This window comes from Equus asinus, chromosome 26 (genome assembly GCF_041296235.1).
Source record: "Equus asinus isolate D_3611 breed Donkey chromosome 26, EquAss-T2T_v2, whole genome shotgun sequence".
In the NCBI taxonomy this organism is placed as follows: Eukaryota; Metazoa; Chordata; class Mammalia; order Perissodactyla; family Equidae; genus Equus; species Equus asinus.
Genome location: NC_091815.1, coordinates 30,530,433 through 30,547,463, shown reverse-complemented (window position 1 = coordinate 30,547,463; position 17,031 = coordinate 30,530,433). Strand labels below are relative to the sequence as shown.

The 17,031-nt window shown below is 54.3% G+C and overlaps 1 protein-coding gene across 4 annotated transcripts; it reads left to right on the top strand.

The window, feature by feature from the left end:
- The first annotated feature begins 6,764 nt into the window (after positions 1 to 6,764).
- Positions 6,765 to 15,612, top strand: GPR4 (G protein-coupled receptor 4). 4 transcript variants are annotated; one of them, XM_014860941.3, is made up of 3 exons: positions 6,765 to 6,904; positions 11,287 to 11,403; positions 13,245 to 15,612. In XM_014860941.3, exon 3 carries the CDS (start codon positions 14,072 to 14,074, stop codon positions 15,158 to 15,160), a length of 1,089 nt encoding a protein of 362 aa, XP_014716427.1. In that variant the 5' UTR covers positions 6,765 to 6,904; positions 11,287 to 11,403; positions 13,245 to 14,071; the 3' UTR covers positions 15,161 to 15,612. The 4 variants fall into 4 exon arrangements, with proteins under 4 accessions (XP_014716427.1, XP_070354899.1, XP_070354898.1 ...); XM_070498798.1 differs by lacking the exon at positions 6,765 to 6,904 and adding an exon at positions 7,708 to 7,931; XM_070498797.1 differs by lacking the exon at positions 6,765 to 6,904 and adding an exon at positions 8,293 to 8,426.
- Positions 15,613 to 17,031: the final 1,419 nt, after the last annotated feature.

Genomic DNA, 17,031 nt, shown 5'->3' with positions numbered 1-17,031 from the left:
GTCTTCCTCAGCAAAAAAGAGGAGGACTGGTAGTAGTTAGCTCAGGGCTAATCTTCCTCAAAAAAAAAAAAAAATCCCGGGGAAGGGCTGTGATTGATCCATCTGCACATCAATCAACTTGTCCTGCTGGTTGGTCTCCTGTGATTGGCTCCACTTGGGTGAAGACCAGCCCTGGACCAATGATGGTGGCCAGGGAGATGGGATCACGTAAAAAGATGGAAACCTTCACCTGAACCACAAGGTTGAAAGAGGGCAAGGAAAGTTTTCGGAGAAGTGGGCTGATGACACAATAGACAGCTGGGAGATGGAGTATGAGGATCTGGGTAGCAAGAGACAGAAACCCAGCTCCATCCAGCCTAAACAAAAAGAACTTGCAGGTCGTGGAACTAGGAAGTGCAGGAGGGGCCCTGCTGGATTCAGGGGGCTCACACGTGGTCATCGGGGTCCTCTTCTTGGGGATTTCTCAACTTAGTATCTGTAACCTTGAGCAAATTTTTAACTTTAACTTTTTATTGATATTTAACATAGATGCAGAGAAGTACACTCATCGTAAATGTATAATCTGCTGAATTCACACAGACCCCATCCACGCAGCCAGCTCCCAGATGGAGAAACAGAATATCCTAGCCCCCGCCAAAAGCCCCTTTGTGCCCCCTCCCAGTCATTGGGCCCCACAGTAGCCACTACCCTTACTTTTCACCCCACAGAATGGTTTTATCCATTTTTGTACTTTAAATCACAGGTGGGCAAACTTTTTGTAAAGAGTCAGTAAATATTTTAGCCTTTGTGAGCCACCCAGTCTCTGTCCCCAACGGACTTTGACGTTGTCATGTGAAAGCAACCGTAAGCATATGAAAATGAGCTTGTGTTCCAATAAAACTATTTATGGACACTGAAATTTGAATTTCTCATTTTCACAGTGTCACAAAATACTGGTGTCTTGATTTCTGTTGGGCCACTTCAGAATGTAAAACCATCTTAGCTCAGCTGCCATACAAAGACAGGCTGTAGACAGGATTTGGCCCACAGTGGTGGCTTGCCCACTTTTGCTTTAAATAGATGGAATCATAGATTATGAACTCTTTTGGGTCTGGCTTCTCCCTGTGAGCGAGTTTCTTAGCCTCAGTTTCCCCATGTATAAAGTAGAAGTTAATAGCACCTCCCTCATAGGAGTACCGTGAAAACGGAATGACTTAAGTATATGCAAAAGCACTTAGGACGGTGCCTGGCACTTAACAAGCTCTCTATAAACGTTAGCTGATCATTTTTACACGATTCAGAACACAGACGCCACAGTCGCAAGCATTCCCCCTGGCCACGTGGTAACATCAAAGCAAGAGGATGCCTTTCTCCCCTAGCCCTCAAGTGTCTCCAGGAGGAATCTGATTGGCTCAGCTTGGATCACGTGGCCACCCTTGAACCAATCTCTGTGGCCCAGGAAATGGAGTCATCTGATTGGCCGGCCTGGGTGACGTGCCCGCCCTTCTGGTTAGGGTACCATTTCTGGGACTGACAGCCCCTCCTCCACCTCTCTGAGTGGGCGGGGGAGTTCCCCCAAAGGAAAGAGGGTGGGAAAATGTGGAGCCGGAGATGGAGGGTGCCAGCCACCTCCGCACGTGTGTGTCAGGGTGGGCGACAATGCTTCCGAGAGTCTAACGATTCCTGTTCCCATTATCTGTTGCTTCAGGACCAAACCACTCCATGACAAATGGCTTAAAACAATAACCAATTGATTTCTTATCACTCATGGTTGGGTGTCATCCATTGATCCCTTGATGGAAATTTGGGTTGTATCCACCTTCTGTTACTGTGAATAATGCTGCTGTGAACATTCTCGTACAAGGCTCTGTGCCAGACATGCGTGCTCACTTCTCTCGGGCACATACCTGGGAGTGGAATTGCTGGGCCATGGGGTAATTCTATGTTTAACTCTTTCGAGGAAACTGTGGTTTTATTTACACAACTTTGAAATGGTGATAGACTCAGAGCAAGTTGCCAAGGAGTATGGAGAGGTCCCCCGTACCCTTCATCCAGCTCCCCCCAGTGGTAACATCTTGTACAGCTATAGTACAATACCCAGACTAAGAAAGGGACACTGGCAAGTCTGCAGACCTTACTCACGTCACTGGTTTTACATGTTGTGGTTTGTGTGGGTGTGTGCGCGCGCGGTTCAATGCAATTTTATCACGTGTGTGGGGTTTTTTTAATGGAGATTCCAGCAGAGGTTAGAAACTCCCTTTTCTTTCCAGCGTATCCTCAAGCATAGCCACCGTCTGTAGATATATTTGTTCTCTGGTCTTTGGCTAGTTGACAAGCCCTAATAAGTGCCATAAGTTCTGCCATCTGGGCTGATTTTAGCTCAGGTAGTGGACTATATCCTAAAGGAGACCTTATATTAATGATAGGATATCCTGCGTGGTAGCCGCCAGCTTCAGTTTTGAGGTATTAGAGAAAATCCCAGGGAAACAGAACCAGGAGGATGTGTGTGCGTGTATGATACATATATATAAACACAGAGAAAGAGAGAGGTTTATTTTTTCTTTGTATTTTTTTGTGAGGAAGATTGGCCCTGAGCTAACATCTGTGCCAATCTTTGTCTATTTTGTATGTGGGACGCTGCCACAGCGTGGCTTGATGAGCAGTGTGTATAGGTTTGCACCCGGGATACAAACCCACAAACCCCAGGCCACCGAAGTCGAGGACGCATACTCAACCACCGAGCGGTGGCTCCCCTCGCCTTTTTTTTTTTATGTTTCAGGCACTGAGTTTTTTTCCCCTATTCTCTAGTTCAGTAGTTCTCAAACTGGAAGGAGCGTTAGAATCACCTGCAGGCATTGTTCTAATGAAAAGGCGGCTCCACCTGACCCCACATCCAGTGTTTCTCATTCAGTGAGTCTGGGGTGGGGCGTGAGAATTCGCATTTCCAGAGTTCTCAGTGATGCTGATGCCTCGAGGACCGCACTTTGAGAGGCAGCGCGCTAAGAGAAATAGCATAAGGGAGCAAACATGTAGTATTTTTCCGGACAGACCAATACACAAGAATTTTGTAGAACGTTACACGCTTGTGTTTCCTTTCCTTGTCTCAACTCTACAGATGATCTCTTGAGATGGGAAGCTCAGAGACTTGCGATTTCAGAAGGACAACTTATCAAGCGCATCTCTTCCCAAGGGAGGGAAAAATTATAGCAGGAGAAACCTGTGAACCCCCCATTAGCCAGCAAGGAGGATGGGCCACGAGTGTCCAGGAACAGCTGTGTAAGCTGTAACTCTCCAACCATCAGAAATGAAGCCCCGAGAGCCAAACAGGAAATTCTAAGAAGGGGAGGGTATTCAGTCATGTCAAAGGGTTCTATCCCCTCCACGTTTGTGGCCAGAGATCTCAATTAATGTGACCGGAAGTCACTCATTCGCTAATCAATTGCCCATGAAGGTGAGGGTTTTAACTTTCCAAGATTGTATCCCCTGTGCCCAGCACAGTGTCTGGCATAAAGTAAATGCTCAACAAATATGTATGTTGATTAGTGAATGAATGAATGAATGAATTCAACATATGGAAGGAGCATTTTATGGTAGGCCAGTGCCTGGGCACGGTGGTAACAGAGACAACCCCGGCCCTGCCTTCAAGGGACTCACAGTCCAGTGGGGGAGGCAGACCCATCCTCAGACAATGATGACCCTGACAGGGCAGAGGAAAATCAAGGGGGCACCCAGGAGGGCTTCCTGGAGGGAACAATAGACTGGAACATTGAAGGATGAGTAAGAAATGAGCCAGGTAAAGTGAAGGGAGTGTTCCAGGTGGAAGTTCTGACAGTTTTCTGCTCCCTCCTTCCTCCTATTCTCCTGAGAAAATGCAACAAAGTCCCCTCTGGGCTCCAGCAGTCCTCTGGTCCCCAGTGCCAGTCTTGACCACTCTGGGGTGTCACTGTACCCCCATCACTGACTGCCAGCCCTGGGAGGAAAGGGCCACGGCTGTTCTCCACAGCTGGTCACTGCTGTGTCTCCAACACTGACAACCCAGGGCCAGGTACAGAAACAGGGGCTCGGGGACGGTTTGTTGATTGAATATTAGAGTGATATGTGGGTGTGTCGGAAACGGTTGAAAGTGCGTTAAAGAAAGGGGGTCAAAGATTAAATTCCTTAAGCCCCCATTTCCCACCCTGGAAAGTGGTATAACTGGGGCCCCACTGCTGGGATTCCAGCATTTCCACTTCCTCTTCTGTGCCTCAGTGTCCTTCTCTGCAAAACAGGACTTCTCTATAGGGTTACTTTGAGGATGAAACGAGATATTCGCATAAAATGCTTACAACAGTGCCTGGAATGTAGTCAGCGGTCATTAAATGTTAGCCGGCCTTATTTTGCAATCATTTCTGATCCTCCGCCTTTTTAGCCAGCATCCTCTTCTGTGCCTGCCTCTGATCTCCAGCCATTTGAATCACCAGTATTTATCCTTCTGTGTGACATTGCATGCCTTTGCGCCTCTGCACACGCTGTTTCCTCCCCGCTGGTTCACCCTTTCTGAACTTGTCCACCTGCGGAACTCCTATTCAGCCGGCACCGCCCAGCAACCACATCACCCCTCCAGATCCCCACGTTTCAGAGGCCGGTTTTCTTCTGTTCTGGGATCAAAGTCTCCTTTCCTGTCCGCCCCCCTACCGCCCTTTTGACCCTTCAGACTGTCCGAGTTCTGGGGAAGTGGCCGGCGCTATGGGAGCATCCTTTTCATTGGGTCTCTTGGTGCTCTGTCGCCCCCTTGTGCCCAGCCTCAGACCTGCATGGAACAAGGAGCCTAGAAAATTCTATGGAAGTGTGCTGGTGATTCTCCACGTGCCCCCGGGGTCAGCCTCAGCCCTTCTCCTCCTGCTCGGGGCCCTGGGAGGCTGCCCTGTGCGGACTCCATCCTCGGGGGCCCCTGGTCCTCTGTCTTCTGCTTGAATCCTGCCAATTAGAGGCAGTGATGGAAAATTCTCGGGTGGGAGGAGAGAGGTGGGGCCCCGCCCTGCACCCCTGCCCTCTGGCCGTGGCCCCTTCCTCTCCCTCCAGCTCCAGCTCCTCCGGGCTCCCCTCCCGCTTTCTGCTCAAAGGGTGATAATGGTTTGGCTCACGCACACGCTGGTCCCCTGGCGCCACCCCATACTTTGTGGGGTCCTTCGCCCTGCCTATCCCCTCTAAAATGTCCCTTCCTAAAAGCTCCCACGTAAACTCTTTAAGTGGCACCTGCTGCCTGCCAGGACCCCTAAGCGTAAACTTAGGGCGAGCCCAGGAGAGAAGGGGACCCTCGCCCACCAGTGGGCCCAGAATTTCTCTTTAAGAGAAGCTTGGGCCGGCCAAGGGGCTGAGAGGAGGGCTCTGTGGGGCTTGTCTGGAAGCTGATAGGCTATATATGGGGATATCTGTGGGCAGGGGCTGCAGCCTTCTGGACATTTCTCTTGGAGCTGTCCCTGACTTGAGGGAGGGTGGAAGGAGAGAGCCTTTAATCCAGTGTGTGTTGGAGGTTACAAGTCCTTGATTAACTCTCACTTTCTGTTTCCCTCAAGAGCCCTGAGAGGAACTGGGTAATATGGATCAGAGAGGTGAATTCACTTGTTGGAGGCCACACAGCAAATGATTATAATAATAGCTACCTTTAAAAAACAAACAAACAAACTGTATCACTTCATTTAGATGAAGTTCTAGAACAAGCTACACTAATCTCTGGTGGAAAAAGAAAGCAGGGAGCTGCCTCAGAGGGTGGAGAGTGTGAGTATTGCCTGGAAAGAGGGAAAGAACAACGCTCCTGGGTGATGGAAACGGGCCACGTCTTGATTTGGGTGCTTCGTCACGTGGCTGTATCTGTTTGTCACAACTCATTGTCCCATTCCCTTAGGATCCGGGCATTTTTATTTTTATCAAAAAAATAAACAAACAAGAAAGAATTTGCAAACCCAATAGCCGTCATTTTTGAGTGCTACGTGCCAGGTCTGTCCGAAGTGCTTTGACCAAGAATGAATTCTCCTGACCGATTTATGAAGGGGGTGATGATCATCATAAAAACAATCAAATATTTCTAGAGCACTCAACCAGTCGTGTATTCCTTCCCTGAAAATAATGTGTATTGCACACCTATCGTGTGCACGGTGGTCCTCCAGGCAACGGACACACAGCAGTAAACAACCAGATGCAAAAATGACACTCCTCCTAGTGGGGAGACAGATCGTTAGAAAAAATAAGTGAAATTTCAGGGAGGGCCATGTTTTACAGACTTGATCATATTGACACCTTGAAATGATATCCCCATGACAAAGGGACTATGAGGGACCGCATGGACAGAAGAGGAAACTGAGGCACAGAGAGGTCAGTAGCCTAAGATTGGGCCAAGAGGCTGGGCTAGAACTGCAAGTCCCAGGGCTCCTTCCAGGGGCGGCCCCGACCCTAGGAGAGGGGACCTAAGGGACCTCTTTGTTCTCTCCCTTGGGGGCGGGGGGCATGCGGTGACCAGAATGTTAACGACTTATTGGGGTCTCCAAGGGAAGAAATGGCTCAACTCAGGGAGGGTCAATAGGGGGGCCCCCTACCCCCATAGCCCAGAGCCTGATCAAGCTGGCGGTGTGGGGTTGGAGCCTGGTAACAAAAGGGGTTAATGAGATGGGGGCCCCCAGGCTGGGGACCTGGACGGGTAGGGGGGGATGTTCCAGCCGCAGGTGAGGTTCCCCAGCGCTGGAGGCCTTTATCGGGGTGAAGGCTTAAGGGGTTAAAGGGGAGCGACAGAGGAGGGTTAACGGGGGCGGGCCTGGCCGGGGCGGGGCCTCGGCGGGCAGCTCAGGCCGGGGGCCGGAGGAGTCGCCGCCGGGTCCCTGCGCCGCCGTCGAGCCGGACCCCGCCGCCGCCGAGAGAGGCACCGCCGCCCGCCCCGTCCAGCCGCGCGCAGGTAGGCGCCCGCCCCCCTCGGCGGCTTTGCGTCCTCGCGTCGCTGCCTCAGTCTCCCCCGCCGTCTCGTCCCCGCCCCTCTCCGGGGCTGGCTCTCCCAGTGTCTCCGCGGCTGACTTCGTCTCTGGGTCTGTCTCCATCTCTCCCCTTGTCTCTGTGGTGCCTCTCCCTTCTCTGGGTGTGTCTCTCCTTCTACATCTCTGGGCGTCTCTGTCTTGCTCTCTGCCGTTCTCTCTCCGTCTATCGCTGTCTGTCTCTCTCTTGTCTCTGCATCCCTTGTCTGTCTCTGATGGCCTCTATCCCCATCTCTTGAGGAACTCCCAGTCTCTCTGGATCTCTCTGCCTCCATCTCCACATCTCCCTGTCTCTGTGCATCTCTCTGCGCTTTCTCCTCCTGCCTCTCTGCCTCTCTCCGTATTTCTCTGTCTCTGTCTCTCAGAACGGCTCCTGGCTGCTTCACTCTGTCCTCATCTCATTCCAAACCCTCGGGCATCCGCAGAGCTTTCCCCCGGGCTGAGGAGCTGCTGGGGAGCGGGCCAGGGGGCAGTAAGGTTGCCACCTGGGGCAGGTGGACTCCGAGTGACACTGTGACCCCAGCGCCCCTTTCACATAGTCACCCCTCTGCTCCTGACGTCCCACCCACCCCACCCTCCAATTTCAGGAATTCCTGGCTGGGGGGTGGACTTCCTTCCCCACTTCCTCCCTTCCAGGATTTGGCTGGGTCACCATTAACTCCTTCCTTCCTCGGCCTCGTCCCCCCTCCTTGAACTGGACCTCTCCCCCAGCAAACCAGACTGAGGGACCACTCTGGAATTTCTATGAGGCATTGGTTGCGGGATGTGTGTTGTGTGCTGAGGCGGGATGTGTGCTGGGGGGTTTGCTTGTGGGCACCAATGGAGATGATGGGGCCACATCCTTCAACTCCCCCTCCGGGGCCCACCACCACCAGCTTTACTCCTTCTGAACCCACCAAGAGGGCACTCCCACCCAGCTCCGTCTCTGTGGATGAATTCGACCTCAGATTTGGGGTGAGGATGGGGAGGTTTTCCTTTCTGGGAGGGGGGTCCAGTAGGAGGAGATAAGAGAGACAGATGAGGGGCTCTTGAACTCTGGGGACCATATAATGAAGAACCCTTGAATGTGAAGTCTATGAATGGAAGGACCCAGACCGTGAGAATGATCCGGTGGGAGGACTGGAAATGTCCCAACCTTCCAATCAAAGTCCTGAGGATATTTGAATCCTTCAATCCAAAAAGCTGAGTTTTGGAACCTTGGCAGTTTTCAGCATTCCCAGTTGTGAGCTCAGAAGGGCTTTCGCAGCCATCTGGGCCAAGCCCCCATTTTACAGATGGGGAAACTGAGGCCCAAGAGCAGAAGTCCCCACAGCGAGTCAGTGCCAGGCGGAGGATTGGAACTCCAGTTCCACAGAAGCCCTGATCCACAGACCTGCCTTCTTTGGCTGCCACTAAGTCAGATTAATTTGGGAAAAGAGGTCTTCACAGGGAGGAGGGAAGCATGCTGGGGTGAGTATGGATGGCTGGAATCCAGGAGGGAGCGTTTTAGTGGCAGAGAAGAGAAAATATTTCGAAAGCCATGGTGGTGGGGAGGGAGAGGGGACAAGAGTTGGTTTGGGTGGAAGGGCAGGGTTTCAGAGAAGAGGGGGCAGGGGTTAACACCCGCCTGCCTCTGTCTCCTGGCCCTCCCTGGGAAGCCCACTGCTCCCGCGGGACGGGCCCTATAATTTGGTTTGTGTCTAGACAAATAATAACTCAGCTGGTGTGAGCGAGTGGGGAGGGATGAGGCAGGACACCCTGGGCAAGGGGTAAGGAGGAAGCCTGAGCTCCTAGTGGCCCTCCCCCCAGGCGGTGAGAATTTAGGGGCTAGGGGCAAGTGGCTTCTAACCCCTACCGCCACCCCCTGCGAATCCTTAGTGTCTTGGAATTCCGCACACTCCCAGAATTTCAGGCTGCTGGAATGTTAAAAAGACAGAACAGAGAAGGGGGGCAAAAAAGGAAGTGAGGTCCACCATCTGGAGAGCACGTTCCCATTTGTGTAAAAAAGAAAAGGGAAACACATCTTCGCGTTTGCTGGGCAAAGATAATAATCACCGAGTGTTTAATAATAGATTATGAAAGTCGCAGAATGTTTAAAAAAAAAATCCTAGAGCGTTCTAACAATAGAACTTGAGATTCTTGGGATGGGAGACGCTTGGAATATTGGAAACTTAGAAGGGTAAGGGCCTGGGAAGCCGCGGTGATAATCATAATAGAATGGAAGGGAGGTAAAGCTCTGGAAGGTTATAAGAATAGCACAGTAAACCATGAACCGGACTAACAATAGAACCCGGAGAGAATAGAATCTAGAACATCGGGGGAAAGAGTCAGACGACTCTGCTGTCCCTTCTAGGTGGTGTGGTGTGTGGGGGCCTTGGGGACCCATTTGGTGGAAATGGGGAAACTGAGGCCCAGAAGGGTGGTCAGCGTGGCCTGGCTGCCCCCTGGTTTCCGCCAGCCGCCAGGGCACCAGGTGGGGAGCGAGGCGCGGTGATCACATTTCGTCCCCTAATGAGCAGACCGGAGCTGGCCGGTCCCTGGGGGCTGCCAGGGGAGGGGGGAAGCAGGAGGCCGCAGAGGAGGGATGTGGGGGGCGGGGGGAGGCAGCCTGGTGGCTTCTAGGATGAGGCTGGTGAGTGAGCCAAGGGCAGCGGGGGAGGTGAGAGGCTGCATCCTCTCCCCCTCTTGTCCTCTTAATGCCCCCCAATCCTTCAGTCTTGCTGGATTTCGGGTTGGCCGGTGGGGCACAGGGACTTATCTGGCCTGAGCAGCTGAGGCATCAAGTTGGGGCTGTGGCATGACCAGTGCTTCCTGTCTGCCCCCCTATCTCGTCACAGTCGGGCTTATCTCTCTCCCCTGCTCCTCTAGGAGGGGCCAGCAGGGACCAAAGAGGGGGGCTTGTGGGACCGGAGGCTGGCTTCTTGTAGGGCTGTGAGATTTGGGGGTAAGAAAGCCTGAGTAAGGGAGGCAACTTACACCTCAAGTCGAGAAGGTCCTGACCCCAGGGGGTCGGGCCAGGGAGTCAGGTGATGGAGGGGCACGTGAGACACCGAGGTCACTTTCTTTTCTCTGGTGAGGAAGTCCGTGTATCTTTCAGCAGATTCTCAAAGTGGGGCCGAGGACCCCAGAGAGACCTGAGAAAAATTACAGGAGGGCAGGGCGTGAGGAGAGAAACCAATCAGGGAAGGGGCAACCCTTCAGTTAAGAACGAGGGGAGATCTGCCCAGGCTTGGCACATCGTGTGACTCAGACAACTGCCTTGCCGCTCTGAGCCTCAGTTTCCCCATCTGTACCCGGAAGAGGTCAGAAATAGCCTCGCACCCCCCGTTGTCGCACATGGGCCTGTTGCCTTGTGGAATTCTGAGGGTCTGCCGTTCTGGGCTCTCTTTTGGGGGTTTAATGGTGGGCAGAACTTAGGTGGGGGAGAAGAGAGGGCTTGTCTGAGTGCCCCCCATGCCCAGCACCCCCAGGAAGCAGGTGGGTTGAGGAGGAGGGGCGGGAGGAGGGAGGGGTGAGCGCCCCACTGGTTCCCCCTCGAGGAAATTAGTAATGGGAAGTGTATTTCCTCTGGCTGCGGGAAATAAGTCCCCTGCCCGTGGACCGGCTCCAGCCTCAGCTGAACCCAGACGGTCTGAGAGGGTGGGGCAAAGGGAGCTCCCAGCTCTCAGTGCATCCTCCCATTCCTGGTTCCTTTCTTGTCTCAGCTCCCCCGTTCCCATGGAACAATGATAATTGTTCAAATACTGCACGCTTTATAGATGGTCACATGTTCTACCAAGGCTTTTCCTATCTGTGATGTGACCCGCATAAAAGTTCTGTCAGGAGGGGAAACTGAGGCTCCTGAAGGAGAAGGAATTTCCTCAGAGTTACAGGAGGATGGGGAGACCAAAGGCAGACAGAGGAGGAGACCAAGGGTCAGAGGAGACTGAGGGGAAGAGAGAGGGGAGACAGGGGTGTTGAGCGACTTGGTCGGGTGTGGGGGGGGGGAGTTCGATTCGAAGGGAAGGACTGGATTGCACTGTTCCGGCCAGGAGCAAGCTCCCTCTGCCCCGTCCCCACAGGATCCAGCAGCCTGTCTGGGAGTCTGGGATGGGGGCAGCCGCTCTGCCACAGAGGACCCCACAGGGGGTAGGACTTACTAAGCAGGACTCAGCCCTGACCTTTCAAAGTCAATTATGGAGCGGATAGATTCTGCCCTTTTCACTTTTTCCCTGGGACCCCACAGGGATTTATCTGAGCCTGAAGTGGGGGATGGGGGGGTGGGGGTGCTGCCTCAAGGGGAGAGGGAGCCTGCCTTGGGGGATGGGCTGACCAACGCGTGTTCCTTCAGTCCACAGTCATTTATTGAGCGCCTACTGTATGCTGGGGATACAGCTGTAAACACGAGGTCCTTGCCTTCCTGGAACGTCCACTCTAGACAGACAGACAGACAAAAGCAAGATACGAGGTGAGGAGAGAGCCCTGGGAGTGGGGGGCGGGGAGGTGGGACTCTGGGTAGGGAGGGCCTCTGTGAGGAAGTGAGGGACATGAGGGAGCTGGTCTGAAGATCCGCAGGAAGAGCCGTCCAGGTGGAGGGTACAGTAGGGCAAAGGTTTTGAAGCTGGAAAGAAGGTCATTGACCTTGAGCCTACTTAGGTGCAGGGGGGAGGCATGTGGGCAAGAAAGTCAGGCAGCACCTTGTCCCCTGGGGCAAGGAGCTGGGATTTTTACCCCAAATCCATTGGCAAGCCATTGGAGGGTTTCAAGGAGAGAAGTAACGAGAACTGATTTCCATGTTAGAAAGATCTTTCTGGCTGCCATGGGGGAAGTGAGTTGAAGGACGCCAGAGTGGCAGCCTGGAAAACAGCAAGGAGGCTACTGCACGAGTCCCAGCGAGAGCAGATGGTGGACAGAGCAGGCAGGGGCAGGGGTTTAGGGAGACATGCATGGATTCAGGATTTATTGTGGAGGTAGGCAGAGCCAAGAGGACTTCCCCGTGGAAGGATGCTCAGGCATCTGGGGGGTTCCCAAGGACCTGCTGTGTGACTTTGGGCTCATCCCTTCCCCTCTCTGGACCTCAGCTTCCTCATCTGTCCAATCGACTCCACCAGTGGTTTTCAAAGGTTGTCCTGGGGATTCTCCAGAGGTGGCCTCCCTCCCCCCACCTCATTTCATCCAGAGCACAGAGCAGCTTTCCCTTTTGGCTTTCTTGGTTGAGGTTTCCAGTGAAGATCTTGTTTTGTTTCTTAAAGTTTTCACAGCCTGAAAAACGAAATCTGTGCAAATCCCTGGATCCGAAGATGCCTCTGATTCAGGACTTTGCTCCCCTTCCTCCGGGGCTGACGGTGGTCAGGGGCTTGGTCCATGACCGTCCGCTGCCCTGTGCTTTCAGGTCTCCCCAGGACCGAGGGGGTGACAGGCCCAAGGTTCTCACTCGGGGAAGCCAGAGGGGAGTAAGAAGAGGCAATGACGGGAGTGGTCCCTGAGGGAGGGGACGGCAGGCGCTGACCCCAGGGCCTCCCCCTGCTCCCCAACCTTGATCGAGTCCAGCAGCTCCTCCTCTCCTCCCTTCCCCCTGGCAGCTGTGGCTCCCAGACCCCGCTGTCAGCCCAGGGTCCTTCTCTGTCCATTTATTCTTGGGTGGAAACATGCACAGACTGGAGAAAAGGGGCGAAGGCCGAGATTTTCCCCTCTTCCCTCGTCAGGACCTTGGACAGGTCTCGGAACCGCACTGTGCCTCAGTTTGTCGAATAGGGCAAATAACGTACTTTCCTCAAGGGGTCCTTGAAATTTTAATGAATTAATACCCATAACAGTGTTGAGAACAGGGTCTGAGATGTAGTAGGACTCAATAAACTTTAGCTATTATCACCATTGTCATCATCATTGTCAAGAAAGGGGTGTCCGGGTTGAGGAGTGGGAAGCTGGTCCCAGCCCAGGTTCAGTCACAGCCTTGCTGTGCGTCCTTGAGGGAAGTGACCCAGCTTCTCTGGGCCCCTTCTCCTTGCCTGTGAATTGATGGGGTTAGCCTCGTTTAGCAGTTCCCAAAGCATGATATGATATTTGTACCAGTTTTACATGGTTTCTGGAAGGGAGTTCTAAAATCTGAGTTGGGTCTTTAACACCTACGAGGGATAAAATATACATCCAGCACCTCAAATCTGTGTTTTCAGAGATCTTGCTTAGAGTGGGGCTCAATCAGGCATCGTTGGGTTGTCCACCCCCTGCAGCCCACAGGAGTTACGGTGAGGGGTGTGGGGAAAAGGGGGCGGTCCGTGACCCCATCATTGCTGTCCTCTCTCCCCGCAGGCCCTGCCAAGCCAGCTTTGAGTTGTGAGTGTGGCCACTTCTTCTCAACTGCTCAGTCCCCACCAGGACCAAGCTGGAGCCCCTCCCCTGCCCCCTTCAAATCCCCCTCCATCCTATCCTTCCTTTGATCTAACCCTGACTCACCTCCTTCCTGTTTCTTAAAAACCCTTCCCACATCCCCAGACTGAGCCCTTCCTCTCTGGCCGCCCCCCACAGGACGTCTCCTTTTTCTGTAATCTTCTCTTTGGTTACCTTACTCTCTATTTCTTACTGGGGTCCTAGGAGATACCAGCACCCCCATTCACCTTGCCTGATCTTTTCAACACTCCCTAACCACAGTCTGCCCTAGCTCAACACTATCCCATATATTTCATGTGTCTTCTAGGACATTCCACCCCACCATTACACTTACTTCCTGTATCAACTACAAAAATCTTTCTCTCACCACTGCCCACTGATGCCGCCATCTCATCTATAAACGTTCCCGTCAGCCAATTTTTGTGTCACCCCAATACTCCCTCATTTATGCTCTGATTGCGTCTGTAAACACCTCCTTGACAAAGCTCTTTGTTAATCCTGCCATCCCCCCAAACACCCCTCCTGTTGTAATTCTATCCTTCCTCCAACTTTCCCCTCTCAAGCTCTACCCTCCGTGCCCCGCTTTGCCCACGATTCTCGGTCGATCTCATTTCTTCCCCTCGGAGCTCCCACCATGTTACCCTGAGCCTCCAAGGAGGGGGCTCAGGGGGCCCGATGGCTTCCCGCCCCCCGTGGCCCCACAGCCCCCGTGGGCCAGGGGAAGTGCCTCGAAAGCCCCAGTGCCGAGGATGGGCAACCGCACGTGGGAGGGCTGCCATGTGGACTCACGTGTGGACCACCTCTTCCCGCCGTCCCTCTATATCTTTGTCATCGGGGTGGGGCTGCCCACCAACTGCCTGGCCCTGTGGGCCGCCTACCGCCAGGTGCGGCAACGCAACGAGCTGGGCGTGTACCTGATGAACCTCAGCATCGCCGACCTGCTGTACATCTGCACGCTGCCGCTGTGGGTGGACTACTTCCTGCACCACGACAACTGGATCCACGGCCCCGGCTCCTGCAAGCTCTTCGGGTTCGTCTTCTATACCAACATCTACATCAGCATCGCCTTCCTGTGCTGCATCTCCGTGGACCGCTACCTGGCCGTGGCCCACCCGCTGCGGTTTGCCCGCCTGCGCCGTGTCAAGACGGCCGTGGCCGTGAGCTCCGTGGTCTGGGCCACCGAGCTGGGTGCCAACTCGGCGCCCCTGTTCCATGACGAGCTCTTCCGGGACCGCTACAACCACACCTTCTGCTTCGAGAAGTTCCCCATGGAGGGCTGGGTGGCCTGGATGAACCTCTACCGCGTTTTCGTGGGCTTCCTCTTCCCGTGGGCCCTCATGCTGCTGTCCTACCGTGGCATCCTGCGGGCCGTGCGGGTCAGCGTGTCCACCGAGCGCCAGGAGAAGGCCAAGATCAAGCGGCTGGCCCTCAGCCTCATTGCCATCGTGCTGGTCTGCTTCGCGCCCTACCACGTGCTCCTGCTCTCGCGCAGCGCCGTCTACCTGGGCCGCCCCTGGGACTGCGGCTTCGAGGAGCGTGTCTTCTCCGCATATCACAGCTCGCTGGCCTTCACCAGCCTCAACTGCGTGGCTGACCCCATCCTCTACTGCCTCGTCAACGAGGGCACCCGCGGCGACGTGGCCAACGCCCTGCACAACCTCATCCGCTTCCTGGCCAGTGACAAGCCCCAGGAGATGGCCAACGCCTCCCTTACCCTGGAGACCCCACTCGCTTCCAAGAGGAACAATGTGGCCAAGGCCGTGGCGGCTGGCTGGGCGGCAGCTCCGCTGGCCCAGGGGGACCAGGTGCAGCTGAAGATGCTGCCGCCGGCACAGTGAACCTCACATCACGCAGAGCCCCCTCCTCAAATCTCATCTCACACCCTCTTCCCTCTGGGGCCGGTGTATGCAAATTTATGTAAATACGTCCATATTAATATTCATAAGAATATAAAAAATAGGAAAACAGTGAGGTTGGTGTGTCACGGGTCAACCATCATCCTCCACCATGACCCCCTAACAATTCAGCTGAACTGTACCCAGCCCTGGGCTGGGTGGTGCCGGTGACACGGAGGTGACGAGTGACAGCCCTGGCCCTGCCCTCACGGGCTGCCACTCCAATGAGGGAGACAGATCTGTCCCCAGGGGGTCGTGACCCAGAGTGGGCAGAGCTCACACAGGGCAGCTCAGGGACTGGGGGAGCCCAAACGGGCATCTGACCCCAGTCTGGAGGTCAAGGAGGGCTTCCTGGAGGAGGGGACCAGTTAATTAAGTCAAATATTTGGCTTCCAGAAGGTAAAGACAAAAAGAGAAAAAAGGATTATTTCCAACAAGGGGATCTCTTTGTGATTCAAGGGGAAAGTGGAAGGAGAAATTCCCTGGGAGTGGAGTGATCACTTTCGCCCTTGGAAGCTCCTGGTGATACGGGGAGAGAGGGCATGACGGAGCAATTCTGAGTCCCTAGATAAACAGCACTCTCCAAGTCAGGACTGAGGAAGAAGAGAAAGTCAGAACCCAAGGGAAGGGTGACGGGGCAGTCTGGCTGGAGCAGCTGTGAGCTGGGCAGGCTGGGGACGGGGGCTCAGGACAAATGGAAGGATATTTATTCATTCGTTCGACAGAGATTTGTGCCCACAGTCTGTCCAGGCCCCGATCAGGGGGAAGAGCGTTGCACACAGAGGGAACAGCAGTGCAAAGCCCTGGTATAAGACAGAGCCTGAATTCCGAGGGACGGCCAAGTCCAGCGGTGTGGCTGGAGCAGAGGGAGGGCGAGAGGGTGGGAGGGGAGTCTGGCAAGGGACAGAGGCCGATCTTTTGGGGCTTCGTAAGTCCTGGTGAGGACTCTGCCTTGTACTCTGAGATAAGGGGGGCTGCGAGAGGGCTCTTGGCAGAGGAGGGATGTGATTTGACTTAAATGTTCACAGGATCCCGCTGGCTGCTGAGTGGGGCACAGAATATGGGAAGTAAGGGCGTAAGCGGGGACCCCGGGAGGTGCCTGCAGTAGTCCCGTGGGAGATGCTGGCCGCTGGACCCGGCGTGGGCGGCAGAGCGAGCAGGGAGCAGTGGTCAGCTTTGGGATTTATTTTGAAGGAATACTATGACGGAAGAAGCACAAGGGTCTGTGGGATTACATAACAGGAGCCTCTTGCCCATCCTGGGAAAAGGGTGACGAGCGGGCTTGAGCCGGAAGGACCTCTGGGAATGATCCCAGGCCCTAGTCCAGGGCGGTCACCAGAGAGGTCAAGTGACCAGCCTAGGGTCACACAGCCAGTGAGTCAGCGCTGGGGCCATCCTGAGCTCCCTCTCCCCTCCCTGTCTCTGCCTCTGTTCCCACGCCCCAGAGTGGCCAAGGCTGCCTGTCCTGGCTGATAGTGTGCCCGCCCTCCCCTTCTTTCCCAGGGGTATCAGGCTGCAAGCTCCCGATGAGAAGTGAAGGTCCCCTACACACACACACCCCTGCCCCAGGAGAGGTTCCGGAAACCCTTTTCAGAGAAACGGAGAGGAGGGAGGAGGGGGAATGAGAAAAAAATTAACTTAATCGGGAAAATGGTTTTGCGGGAGGGGGGGTTACTGAGATGCGGGAAGTTGGGGCTTTGGTGTTGGGGGGAGAGACAGGAGGGGGGCCTGGGATCCAGGGGGGCTAGTCATTTTCCCACCCTGTCCCATCGCCGTGATGCCACTGGGATGGAGACGTAGGGGGCCAGATCCTT